Here is a 13418-nt window from a genome sequence, read left to right on the forward strand (position 1 = left end):
TAGCATGAAGACAAAGAGTTCATATGGCTGTGTATAAATCATTTTAGTTGTTTGTTACACACAAGGACAGAATTTATAAAAGTGGATAAATAAGGGTAAAAAGAGGAAACTAACATCTTGTCACCCGAACCATCTTTTCCTGTAATGGCCATTTAATCCAAAATGCTACTTATTCTGCCCTAATACATAGATTTTGAATGCAATGAAATAAAAGCTACTCTGCAGTAGTATTCAGGTAATGTTTTTAGCATTAGCTCTTAAGGAGTTTTCAAGGGAAAAAAATGTGAATGGTCTTTCACAAATAACAGTCTTCATGGCCAAGTCAAGTTGTTGGTGTATGATGAATTGTGGGCCAACATACAATATCAGAATTGCGGATATATGAATATTGGCAGACAGTTCTCAAAGGATACCTTGATGGCAAGAGGTAGGCATATTTCCCTATTTTATTGTAATTTGAATCAAGAATGGTTACAGAAAGGAAGTTTTCACAACAGCACTTTTTCTGTGAAATAAGTAGGTGCTGCCACTACACCTTTGTGGGTGACTGTTTGCATAACGGCTAGATATATTTCCACTTACTTTTTTTCTCCTAATGCAGTAAGTATTTTTAGAAATTAATTTCTTCGAATGGGAAATGATGAGGGAGGGCAGAAAGAAGGAATAAACTTATTTTGGTTTGTTAGCTGTATAACATGGGGAATCATATTTTGACTGATGTGAGATAAATATTTTCTCAACAAAGAAAGATCCATCTAGAGACTGAGTTTTCTCTGTCTCATACTTTATGATTCAAATTTTAGTGAAATTTTATGCTGTGTATTTCTACTTTACTTGAAGTATATATAGTCAGTTCAATTTTTACCACTGTCATCTTAGGTTTAATTTTGTTTTTTCATCCTTTTTTTGGGTTGTTGAATTCTATGGCCTAATGTCTCATGAGTAGCTTTTCTCTGTGTATTCTATAGTCTGAAGCATTTTTTCAGTGTGGACTCATGCATTATAGCAAAAACCATATTAAACAAGCATTCAACAAAAAGGTGTGGAAAGGTGAAAAGGAGGTAATGAAACATTGAAAACAGCATGTGCTTCACTTCTTCCATGTAAAATAATAAAGAAATTAATTTGAATAAAATCTGCAGTTATAATATGCTTTTGGATAATCAAGCTACTTTTTGGCCTTGAAGTCCTTACGTTCAGGGATTGAAGTTTGTCTAGTCCTTCAGACGAAAAGAAGAGAAAGAATATTTTATTTCAGCACAAAAAGATATTTTGGATTTTTGTTCTCTTCTGCTTATTTTTCCTTTTTCTTCATTTTACAGCTTCTGCCATCCCAGATAATGGAAGGAGATCCTGCCTAAAGCTAAAGGTGTTTGTGCGACCAGCAAGTAAGTTCTTCATATTAAGCTTTTGAGGGTGGCTTTCTAGCACCTGGTTTACTCTGTGGTCTAGTTAGCAGCAATTTTTATTTTATTTTACTGTTAAATCTTGTATCTGTTCTGTGCATACAGCAGTGTTTGTGTTATGATTTTCATTGTATTTTCTTATCATTTTTCATAAAGCTTTGTTTTAATTACTTGGCAGTTGCTAACTTGTTGTTTCTTGAACTTTGTACAAATGGAAATTGTACAAATTTGGACAAGTGCCACAGACTTTAAAATATGAATATGCTTAATTATGAATAGTAAATAGAGAGAAAAAAAAAGGAAAAAAGGAAAGTGGGGAGTGTAAGGGTGTTTCACTAACATATTTGGCTGTTATCTCTATTTTTGTTATAGACAGCTGTATGAAAACTATAGGTGTTCATGATCGTGTTTTCGATGTTAACGACAAAGTAGAAAATTCATTAGAACCAGCAGGTTAGTATGCTTAGAGAATCTCTTTTAACAAATGCGTGTATCCCTCTGATGCTTCAGTACTTTTTTTCCTCTTCTCTTTGCATGCTTTGCATGGTACAAGTGCCCTGCTTTTGCACATTTCTAGCAGTGCTAATACAGCTTATGGTATATTTCCTGTATCCTTGTTTAATACAGGGAAGTAAAAATGTTGCTTTATTTGTTTTTTCGGGGTGACATGGTTTATGAAATTTGGTGTGTGCCAGTGTAAAATTTCCCACAGTATCTTGGAGCCACTGGCCCATCCAAGCCAAATTCTCAGCATATTGGCAACACACTCTATTTACTAATTGGACCCAAAGTTTTAGAAACAAAGTCAATGGACACTTCATTTATTATGTGGTTTCAACAAAAGACTTTGAGAAAAACAGGACCACTTCTTGTTGAATGTCAGTGCATGACACAGGTATGTAACTGAGTTTTTGTTTAAAAAGAAAGAAACTAGTCCTTTAAAATTGTATATAGCTGTGTGTATGCTTGGTTAGGCAAAGTATCGTTTTGCATATGTGCATGTACACACACTCAACACACACTGATATATAGATAAATACATAAATACAAATTTTTCTCCTTTTATTGAAGCAAACTGAAATTTTGGGGGGCTTTTCTCTTTTCTTGCAAAACACTGCCTTAGGGGTAAGGGTGCTCCTCATCTGCCTAGGGCAAAGTTACATTAACTTCCACCATCAATCAAGCTACCTTGTCTCCATATGGAAAGTGCATGTGTATTGTTTATGTGGCTGAAGCTTGTGACAGATAGAAGTGTATATAATTTAGGGTTATGAGTAACCCAAACAACTTAAAAGGAGTTAAAATTAGGTAGGTATGTAGGAAAAATATTTGCAGTAGTAGTAGACATGTTTGTTTTATATGTACCTACGCACTGCTCACATGTTGTATTAAAGCCTCAATAATTAAAGTAAACACAATTAAAGTCAAATACACAAATCATATCAGAAGATATTGCACATATCATTTAGTACATATCCTAAAGAACAGATTACTGAAATTTTTTTCTCTTATGCTATTTGAATATGAAGCAGCATTCTCTTTACATACAAAACAACATTTAGAGTTTGTGAATCAGAGATGTTCTCTAAGTAGATCTAAATGCAAGGATAGTGCATTTATATTGCCTGTATTTATACATTTATTAGCAGCATTCTTCTAAGGAGACACTTGGATGTTCTCCTATTGTCTTGTCCTATGAATTTGAAACTCAGTGCACTTTTTTACATTTTGTTATTGGTGAACATGGTCTAATTCAATACTGCTTGCAAAAGAGATCATCTGAGTAATACATGCCTGATTTTAGTAAACTTGCTAAATTTTTGTTTTAGCAGTGCTTCTCACTTCCTACTGATTGGCTAAAGCTAGCTAACAGCATCAGAAAAGCACATCATTAGAAAGCAACAGGCAATCCAGGCAAGCAAAATCAAACAAAGAGCATCCTGCAGTCTGAGATGAAATACTGTTTGTTTTACCAGGGGGAATAATAGCTTTAATGAGAAGGTTTGATACCACAAAATTCCCACTCCTGATATCAACGTACATTTGTATTATTAATTGCTCCAGTCACCATCAGATAATCAGTCACTCTGAGATGTGCCAGCTGCTGTCACATTTCTCTGTTGTTGGCCTGTTAGGGTTGCTGCTGCCTTGGTGGATCTTGTTGCATGTGTTCTGTGTCATGTACTAATTTACATGTCTCTGATGAGCATCTTCTGGTTCTGTGCTCTCCCCTAGCCTGCCATGGTACTTCTTCCACAGTAGACAGAAGGATTGGAAATCAGAGGGGTCATGTTCAGCAGAATGCTCACTGTCATCTTTCTTGCAAAAATCACAGTTTGTGTGATTTTTGAACTCTTGTAATTTCAATGATTTTGTTCAGAAATTTGTAGGAATCTAGAGTGATTGCACTTTCACAAGTGGTGGAAGTAATTGGCTCTATTCCTATTCTTCCTCCTATATTTCTCCTTAATAATAAAAAGAAAAAAGAAAAAAATCCTTAAACAAAAATTGCAGCTGTGCACATATGAAAGTTATACCTGAAGCATGTGATGTAAGGCTATGTGATCTGAAAAATTTTTCTGTACTGCTGGTATTCCCAAGTGTTCAGTAGTGACCATCTGGATTTTACTCAGGAATCTTTTCCTCTTCATAAATTTCTTCAATGTTTCAAATGAAGTAAACCATTTTCCCCAAGCCTTAAAGGCTGTGGCCTTAAAGGCTGTGCAGCTATGACTCTGCACCTCCAAGGAAAATAATATTTGTAAAGTGATTTTTATAACTGCAGATGAATCCCTTTTTTAATATATGAGTGCAGAAACCTTGCAACAGCATTGAGAGAAAACCTAGATGATGTCTCAGGAATCCCTTAATATTACATGGAAATTAATTCTTTTGTGAAGAATGGCTTTATAAAAATCATGTCACAGAATATCTCTGTATTTTTCATTTAAGAGAAGTAATCTTTTTAGCTTAGTGCTTTTTCACTGAGTTTTTCAGCAGCAGCCAGTGTTCCAGTTGTGGCAGTATTTGATAGAGAGAATGACGATTTATTACTGCTATATTCTAGTTCTGCCCTATTGTGTTTTAGTGCTGACTCACTGATGTAATTAGGCCAAAATTGTTGACATTCAGTGTTGCAAATTCAGACTTATTTGCAATTCTAGAGGTGGAAGGTAATACACATCATTCTCCTGTGTAGTTTTAGTTCATCAGCAGTGAGTAAATGTTTCTAAATTGGGAAGAGCTAACTTTAAATATAGGAAAGGAGGTAGAACTGACAACAGAGGGGTATTTTTTCCCTGTAACTTTTGAAATATGTTTTAATTGAGAAGAAAGCTTTTGTGAAGTACTGTGCTGTCATTGCAGTGTCGCCATAGTACAAGATTGTAACTCAGAAGTGAAATGTGAAACAGCTTTTGGTATTGACAATCAGTGAAAGTAGCATTGTCAGAAGCCAGCATTCACTGATATTTTTAGATTCCTTTGGAATAATCCTGGAGGAAAAATACTAGGGCCTCGTTTGGTCCAAATATGCCAGGCAGAGTCTCCTTGCCATACATGGTGCAGAGCTGCAACTTAACCCATTCCAGCCAGACTTTCCCACTGATACTACAGAATCACAGAATGGGTAAGGTTGGAAAGGACCACTGGAGGTCATCTAATCCAACCTCCATACACAAGTGGGTCCCCTAGAGCATGTTAGTAAGGGTTATGTCCAGATGGCTTTTGACTGTCTCCAGTGAGGAAGACTCCACACCCTCTTTGGACACTGTTCCAGTACATATGTCCCGGTTTAGAAGACAGGCGTCTGTTAGGGAGGGCAGGAGCCTCCCTTGGAATGAAAATGTAGACTCCTTCCCTTGGAATTATAATTTTGAAATCAAGGGCGCTCAGGCAGAGATCTGGGGATAGAAATAACATTTCTTTACTAGTATGCATAACAAACAAAACAAAAAGTGTCCTTCTCCAAAGCTGAAGAAAACCAGCAAAACTGCCCCCATCCCCTTTTTCCTGCCTCCCTTCCCCCTGGGCCCAGACGAACTCTTTGTGTTTCTCAAGCACCATTCAGTACCAGCAGTCAGGTTTCTGTGCAATTAATGGGTAAAAATTCCACAGGTGAGCCAGAGCTAAAGGAAGGACCCAACAACACAGTAACCCACACAGTACAGAAGTTCCTTCTCTTCAGGTGTAACTTTCTGTGCATCAGTCTCTGCCCCTTGCCTCTTATTCTATTGCTTGGCACCACCAAGAAGAGATGTCTCTTTCTTACAAGCATGAACATATTTACAGCTAATCAGTGCTTGCTTTTCATACTTTTGCCTTGAGCAGCACTGAAACCTGTTGATAAGCCTTATGTGATTATAGCATCAATTAGTGCTGGAGAAAGTACATGTGATAAATTGCTAATTCAGTTTACTGTGCATCTTGCTGTGTAACTGAGCTAGGGCTGAAGAGCCTATTAACCTAAATTATGCTAAGTGCTCTCCTGATTTTGTGCTAGGTGTCAAGGGTATGAAAGGGAAGGAGCCAGCTTGTAGCTAAAGCCAAGTAACATGAAAGGCTCCATGACAAAGGAGCATGCTGATCCCAGTGTCTTGCCTCCTGCTTCCCTTAGTGCCTCTAGATGGAACCGCTCAGGTCTCACCCAATGGCAATTTGCACTGGCAGTGCAAATTTTTGAGATGAGAGCTATGATACAGAAACACATTGACATCTCATAAAATAGGGAGCTTATTGCAATAAGTAGGTGAGATACTATTAATTTTGTTTGAAACTTTGGTGTCCTAAAATAAACTTACAAATATATTTTGAGGCCACTTCACACTTCCTAAAGAGGTTTGTCTTTTTCTTTCATTTAGTAATGAAAAACAAGAGCTGAATTTTTATGGCAAGCCTCAGACTGATTGCTTTTTGAATAGCTAAATTGGATAGCTTTGGTTATGGAGGACATAGAGGCCTTTGCAGAGAAAAATACCACTGCTGTAACAACACCAAAGTTGATTTTGACTTTGCCTACCTTTTCTATTTACAAGCTGTGCCTTTTAGGCTGATCTTAACTTTACAAAAACTAAATAGGGCTTTATTATGTATTATATATTTAATATTTGCTACCTTGTTTTCTTCTGCCACTAATGCATAAGCATGTTTTCCTAACTCAGCTGGTTCTTTTTTCATTAGTTCTAGCAGCATATATGTAAATCTCTATTTTATATATCATGAAAGGTAGTGAGATTTTCCAGATTGAGAATATATTCTATAAAATTGGTGACTGTCATGTGTTAGCCTTCAAAATTTTATTTCATGAAAGAAGGAATGATCTTACATCTCTTGCTCATCCCCAGATGAAACAATGGAAATTTTGTGCAAGGAAAGGGGAGGGTCTATGCTTGGGCTTACAGGCTGTCATTTAAATCCAGGAGCCAAAACCTGTAAACAGATAAGGGGACTAACTGCAAAATTAATTCTGGGCATATGCAACACTTGAAAATCAGGTGTTTTTATTTAGCTGCCTCCCGACTGATACTGCTGTCTAATGAGACATCCAAAGCCAGACCCACAGTGTTTTACTGAAGAGGAATCTTTCGTTCCTCAATCTGCTGAAATCAGACTTACTTTCTGCTCCTCTGGTCTTCAATGGGAGTTTTGCCAGTAAGAAATGCAGGACTTGGCCCCAAGTTGATTACATAATGAGGTATTACACGCTTGTGAAAGTCAATGACAGCACAAGGTTCATTGCCCTATTTCATAAAGGCACTGAAATCTACTTACAGTTGTCGGCTCAGTGAGAGTTTATTAAGGATGCAAAATCTCATTGGAATGTATGCTTTCTGTTTGAACAGATGATACCGTACATGAGTCAGCCGAGCCATCCCGTGGTGAGAATGCGGCACAGACACCAAGGATACCCAGCCGGCTTTTGGCAACTCTATTGTTCCTCCTGGCAATGCTTTTGATATTATAGCACAGTATGCTCCGGCAACCTGTCACAGAAAATACCAGGGTCTTGGAACATCAAAGATCCACCTAACTGCTCATCCCAGGAAAGGGACTTTATTGTTTTTGCAGATGTCAAATTGTTATTTTTCCCTTTTCTTCTCCCTTTTAGCCTGAACTCAGCAAAAATTTGAAGGGGATAACTAGCTTCAGCACCCACCCCTACCTACCCTGTGACTTTCTTAACCCCTCCATATAAATAAAAGGACTCCAAATGAAAATGCCAAACTGTAATAGTGACACTAGTGATTCTTATTTTCCTCTGCATTCTCCTTTAAGAAGTCACCTCTGTTAGCTCACTGTGTCATCTGTGTGTGGACGAGAAAGTGTAGTGGCAGATGCAGTCAGTGAGGGATAAAGAAAGTAAGTGAAAACCTGGGAGTTTTTCTCTGTGATACAATATTTATGCCTTCTCATTCAGCACTGTAAGATGGTCATGCAAGGCATTGTGTCACCATGTCAGAACTGGAGGGGAGATATTAAGAATAGACATAATATAACACCATTTCCTCCAGAAGTTTCTAAATGAACAGGATTCTGAAAGGGGAAGATAATGTTTCTTATAGGACTGTCCTGAAACGTCTTCGACAGTAAAATTTTTGCTCACAAGTAGAAATGCTGTCTTTGGTGAAGGGAAAAAGTTCATATTTTGGAATGTTAGCACACAGCAAGGTCAGATTTAGGAAACTTCACTGGGGGTGTGAGTGCCTCTGTTATTTCGTTTTAAGGGGATAATGCACACCGGCTTATTTTATTTTAAAACAAATCACCGTGGTGCTAAAATTTTTTTCTTGAAATGCAGAGGCACTTTTGAGAATAAAGTGACCTTCCCCAGCACTGACTTAGTAGCTGATAGCCTTGGATGCTGCTCTGGGTGTTAATACATGCTAAAAGAGGACATTGGTGGCCAGAGGAAACATGTTTGGGACACAAGATCTCCAGTGTTCTCTTGATCTGTCTCTCTTGTAAGTTCCTCAATCATGGGAATAAATCACATGTAGAAGAAGCCAGGGCAGTCTAATTGCATTGTTTGGTGGGGGGAAAGGAAAGAAGTGTGGAATATGAATTCAATGTTGATTTTTTGTCTTTTCCCCTTCCAGCAGAGTTTGAACAGTTGAGGAAACGTGTTTATCAGCCAGAGATAAACTAGATGGGCTCCCAAAGACTTAACAAAATATTTTTTTAAAAATCCACTAGAATAGAAAATACATTATTTAGATATACTTTATGCTGAGAATGAGTATATATGCTTGTCCTATTTAAACATGTGAGAGAAGCAGTAACCCTTGATGCAATTAGGAAATGGGACTGTCTTGTTTGATGGAATTAGGAGTGACCCTGTTTAAGGAATCTGAAACTTGGCTAACAAAACTTTAAAAACTAATTTGCCAGGAAGTGCAAGCCTTGGGATATTTTTTGGCTAGGCTGCCATGAAATTTGGACTGCTAAGCATAATCAGTGACATTTCAGACCCAGACTGAAACAGAGCTTTTCTGACAAAAACTGTGGTAATTAAGTGACATGTGAAACAAAATATGGAGCATATTGAAGCAAAATGAGATTTTTCTGTATTAATTATAGAGAAACATTCTGCCATAATAAAATTGAGTGGTGCCGCTAGTGGAAACCACTTCATAGGCTTTTTATTTTTAAATGAAGAAAAGCCTTCCAAAAGTTGAGGCAGGAGAGGGGATAATAATTTGATATGTAAAGGGAGTTTTTATGCATGCTGAGCTATGACCTGGGCTTGCCTGATATCATACATGTTCATGAATACAGGGCCTGTACTTACAGGAAGAATGCAGGAAATTTGCTCTAGTGTGAAGTGCACAGAATAAAGATACGTAGCCCAAACAGTGAGGGAAGTCATCATCCCATTACAGGCTGTCTGGTACTTTGCTCTCTTTAAGGTGTATATATTTGATACACTCACTAATGCTTTCTGTAGGTAGGAATTAAAAAGCTTTGGATGAGGTGAGCTAAATCAGAATGCACCTTATCAAATGGATTATTAAACAGAGTACAGATAATGTTGCATGATGTGTAACTATATTAAAATGATATGTAGTAATTGCAGACAGTCACACACAAGTAGTGCAAATTTGATGTAGAAATGGTGACTTCCTTTGTCATTCTTTGTCTCTGAATGATGTTGAAGGTATACATTTACCTGCAGCAAAGGGTTGTCACTAGTGTTACTCCTGATGAAACCCCTTCATATTGTCCCAGAGCCTTGCTCCTTGCCTGCTGTAGATGAGGGACAATACAAGTGATGATCCCTGGGCTGCCCAGCATGGTTGGGAGCAGCGTTGCAGGCACTGCCAGTTTCATACTTGATGGCATTAGGCAATCCCAGTCATACCGAGTACATAAATGTTGGTGGGTTTTGTGTTGCGTTGCAAACCTCTGGATGCTTTAAGTGCAGATGTTGCTGAAAATTAAGGAATTTGTTGCTCCCTTCCCCTTCATCTGCCCCTGCTCAAGTCTGAGGTACTGATTCTCCCCAGCCTAAGAGGGTTACTTACACCCATGACCTGCACTCCTGGCTGCCAAGGGCATTGCAATGTGAAGCAGGCAAAATAGGGATCAGTCAGTTTAGTGGATACTGTGTATCCTTCAATAGACAAGGTAACATTTCGTGTTAGTTTAGAATATTGTTTTGTACTGTACTTACCTGGATGGCGAAGGAAAGACAAGTAAAACTTAAAGCTATGTTCTTTAAATTCTGTATTATTAGCAACCTCTGTTGTATATAGTGTTTGATAATAAAGTATTAATTTGATTCTTATGTCTTTTGTAAGTGAGAACAATAGACTTTCAGGATATTAAAATCACGTGTTGATTACAAGACAGAGCTTTGAAGCATCAAGTGTGATCATGGCTGAGAACTGAGAGACAAGTGGCCATGACACTGCAGCATACAGGACTCATCTTTGAAAATCGTTCATCTGTTGCAAGATTTCACAGTGTCAGGACCTGGAACAACATGACTTTTGATGATCAACGTTTTGTCCTCGGTGTTTAAAGGTCTTATGTTGGAGCCCTGTGGTTTCTGTGTTAGTTTTGTTCTTTTGTATCATATTTGTTTCTAAAAAGGCTTTGGGGATATAACAACTTTTCTGTTATATTTTTTGTTTCTTTCCTTTTAATTTGTTTTTGGTTTGTTTTTTTTTCCCTCCTGTTTTCCTTCTGGATTTCTTCCCATGAGTAGTTTTTTCCAGAAGGGATCTTGCCAGTGTCATGTGCGATATATGTATGTACTTGGTTCCAAAAGAACTAGAAACAAATTTGGGAAGAGCTGAGAGTAGTCGAATAGATTGTTTCCTTTCCTCTATAACTGTGGAAGGAAAATGGTTGTATTTGTACCTGTTGATTCCCACTCCTAGCCCTCAAAACTGAACTTAATCCGTTGCCTTATGAGTGCAATGGTTCAGTCACTTTCAGAGGTTTAGAGTGTTAACTCTTCCCCTCTTTTCATTACTTGGATTTTGTAATCACCAGTTTTAATGTACAACCCTCCACACTTCTCGTCCCTCTTCCTGCCCTGCCTCCTCTCCCACCCTCCTCCTTTCTTTAATTTGGAGCTGTGAATGGGCAGATCTGTTTCTGGTCTGGCATCACTGAGTTTTTCCCATGCATTCGCCCTCAAGCTTCTCAGATGTGAGACAAATCTCCCTACAATAGGCTTGCTGCCATTGTCTGTACAGTTTAATAGATGCTGGCATGTTGGAGGTTACCCATGAGTCTGCAAAATCCGCTTACCATGCTTACTCTTGACACCCCATTGAAGACACTCATTGTGTATGCATCTGGGTATGAAAGTCCAGCTCAGTGTGGTCCTGTGCTTGTACTGCCCTGCTTTGCAGTTTCTTTGCACTTATTCATTGAGTGCTGTTTTTGAAATGCTTACATTATATAAACTTAAAAGAAAATGTTAAAAAAAGAAAAACACCCAAACCCCCTGCCCCATAAGATCTGTATTTGTATATACACGTGTCCGTACAATTATACTTAAATAAAATTAAAGATTTTCATCATTTTAATTGGTTCTTTTAGACTACATTTTTGTTTAGTTAACTGCATTTTCATTTTGTGGGCTGTTTGTACCTACCATACCCAGAATCATAGAATGGTTGGGGTTGGAAGGGATCTTTAAAGGTCTTCTAGTCCAATGCCTCCACAATGAGCAAGGATATCTTCCACTAGTTCAGGTTCCTCAGAGCCCCATCCAAACTGACTTTGAATGTTTCCAAGGACAGCACAGGTAATGAGAGGAGTATGAGTAGGAATGGGTGAAAAATGCACGTTATGGGCACAACAACTGAGTACCTAGAGATGTAATTGCCAGTGTCCTGGCAGATCTCTGCTCGTCACCCTTTTAAATGTGTTCAAAGCTCTTCCAAATACTTAGGAGGGTAAGGAGCTATATCAGCCAAATGCTGGTGCATTGCATGGTTTCCATTATCACTTTGCCCTGCTCTGGGCCTTGCAAGCAATCCTTCCTTCCCTGGGTAACAAGTGGTTGTTAGGTGCAACTCTTACTTCTTGAAGAGTAGAGCCAGCATCAGAATTGTGCAAACAGGGCAGCTGCAGTCCGCTTCTCCCCAGGGTGTCTCTCAGACTGGCAAAGGGGTGAGGTTGAAAGTGGATTTGAAATATCAGCCATATCCTTCTTTACCAAAAAAACTCAGACCAACTGAGCCTAATGAATGGGAGAATTTGACCAAGGGTTCTTCCTGAAAGGAAGGGGAAGAAAAGTGGAAGCAAGAATTTGGATTGCTTTCTCCTCCTCCTTCCTTCCACCCTGCTTCCAAAGGCTGATTTAATAGTGCCTTTCAAAAAGTACAGGTCTATATTGGTGGTGACTTGTGTTTAGGTCTGAAATAGTTGTCTTTGGCAGTGTCTGCTCACTACTCATATGACAGGTTGAACCTGAGAATTTAGGTCATAAAAGGTGAGGAGCTGTCTTGCTTTGGAAGACAGGTGTCTGCTAGGGAAGGTAGGAGCCTCTCTTGGAATGAAAAATGTAGACCCCCTCCCTCCGAATTATTATAATTCTGAAATCAAGGGGCTCTCAGGCAGAGATCTGGGGATAGGAATAACAGTTCTTTACTAGTATAACCAGGCAAACAAACAACAATAACTACAGCATTAGCAAGAAAACAGAACCAGGGACCCCGTGACAGCTTTCTCGGCTGAGACAGGAAGGGATGGAGGAGAGGCTTTGTTTTCACAAACCCCTCGGGCAGTCAGTCCCGGTGCTCCTGCAGGGCTCTGAGGAACAGTCGGCTGGAACAGCAGGGATGAGCTGAGATCCTGGGCCAGTGGCTGAGGTGGATCAGCAGCTTTGTGGTGGTGCCTGGCACTGCCACACGTCCCGGCAGGACAGGGGGTGAGGGAGCCCATTGAAGAAGAAGACGAAGAAGACGAAGAAGAGAAGCAGCTCCATTTGGGTTATGGTTATGGATTTTTCTTTTCTCAAGCAACAACAGCTCTGAGTGTGTCCTGCTCTAAAGCTGAAGAACTGAGCTCCCAGCAGCTGCCCCACCCTCCCTTTTACCTGCCCCCCTTCCTTCCCCCTGGGCCAGCCAAACTCTCTGTGTTTCTCAAGCACCCACTCAGTACCAGCAGTCAGGTTTCCCTGCAAGTAATGGGAAAAATTCTATAGGTGAGAAGGAGCAAAAGGAAGAACACCTAACCCCCAACCGGAGCAAATACCAAAAGATGTAATAAATGCACTGTGCATTCAGAACTGCTGTAATTACACTGTGTTAGCATTAAACTCATAGAAAGCTTTTTATTATATTTAATTAGTTGACAGGACAGCAAATACTAATTGTAACTTATTCTAACCTTCTTTAAAAATGAGAAGTGACAGCTTAGTGAGAAGAAAAGTGTGTCTGAGTATTTGATACAAAGAATTGATGCACCTTTTTTTTTCCTCTGGAGCTGTGATGTTACAGCCAGGACAGGGTTATAAGTGACACATGTTCAGTATGTTTTAACATAATAGCCATG

The 13418-nt window shown here is 38.9% G+C and overlaps 1 protein-coding gene across 3 annotated transcripts in view; it reads left to right on the forward strand.

Annotated features, from left to right (window-relative positions):
• Positions 1–11443, forward strand: part of EFNA5 (ephrin A5) — a 210286-nt gene extending 198843 nt beyond the window's left edge. For 2 of the 3 annotated variants that reach the window (XM_086868431.1, XM_086868430.1), the window contains exons 4-6: positions 1323–1388; positions 1779–1859; positions 7247–11443. In XM_086868431.1, coding sequence (XP_086724557.1) covers positions 1323–1388; positions 1779–1859; positions 7247–7368 — 269 coding nt within the window. In that variant the 3' untranslated portion in view covers positions 7369–11443. The remainder of the gene's footprint in view (positions 1–1322; positions 1389–1778; positions 1860–7246) is intronic. The other variant, XM_086868432.1, reaches the window with a different exon arrangement.
• Positions 11444–13418: the final 1975 nt, after the last annotated feature.

The sequence above is a fragment of the Cyanistes caeruleus genome, chromosome Z (genome assembly GCF_971803275.1).
Source record: "Cyanistes caeruleus chromosome Z, bCyaCae1.hap1.1, whole genome shotgun sequence".
NCBI classification, from domain to species: domain Eukaryota; kingdom Metazoa; phylum Chordata; class Aves; order Passeriformes; family Paridae; genus Cyanistes; species Cyanistes caeruleus.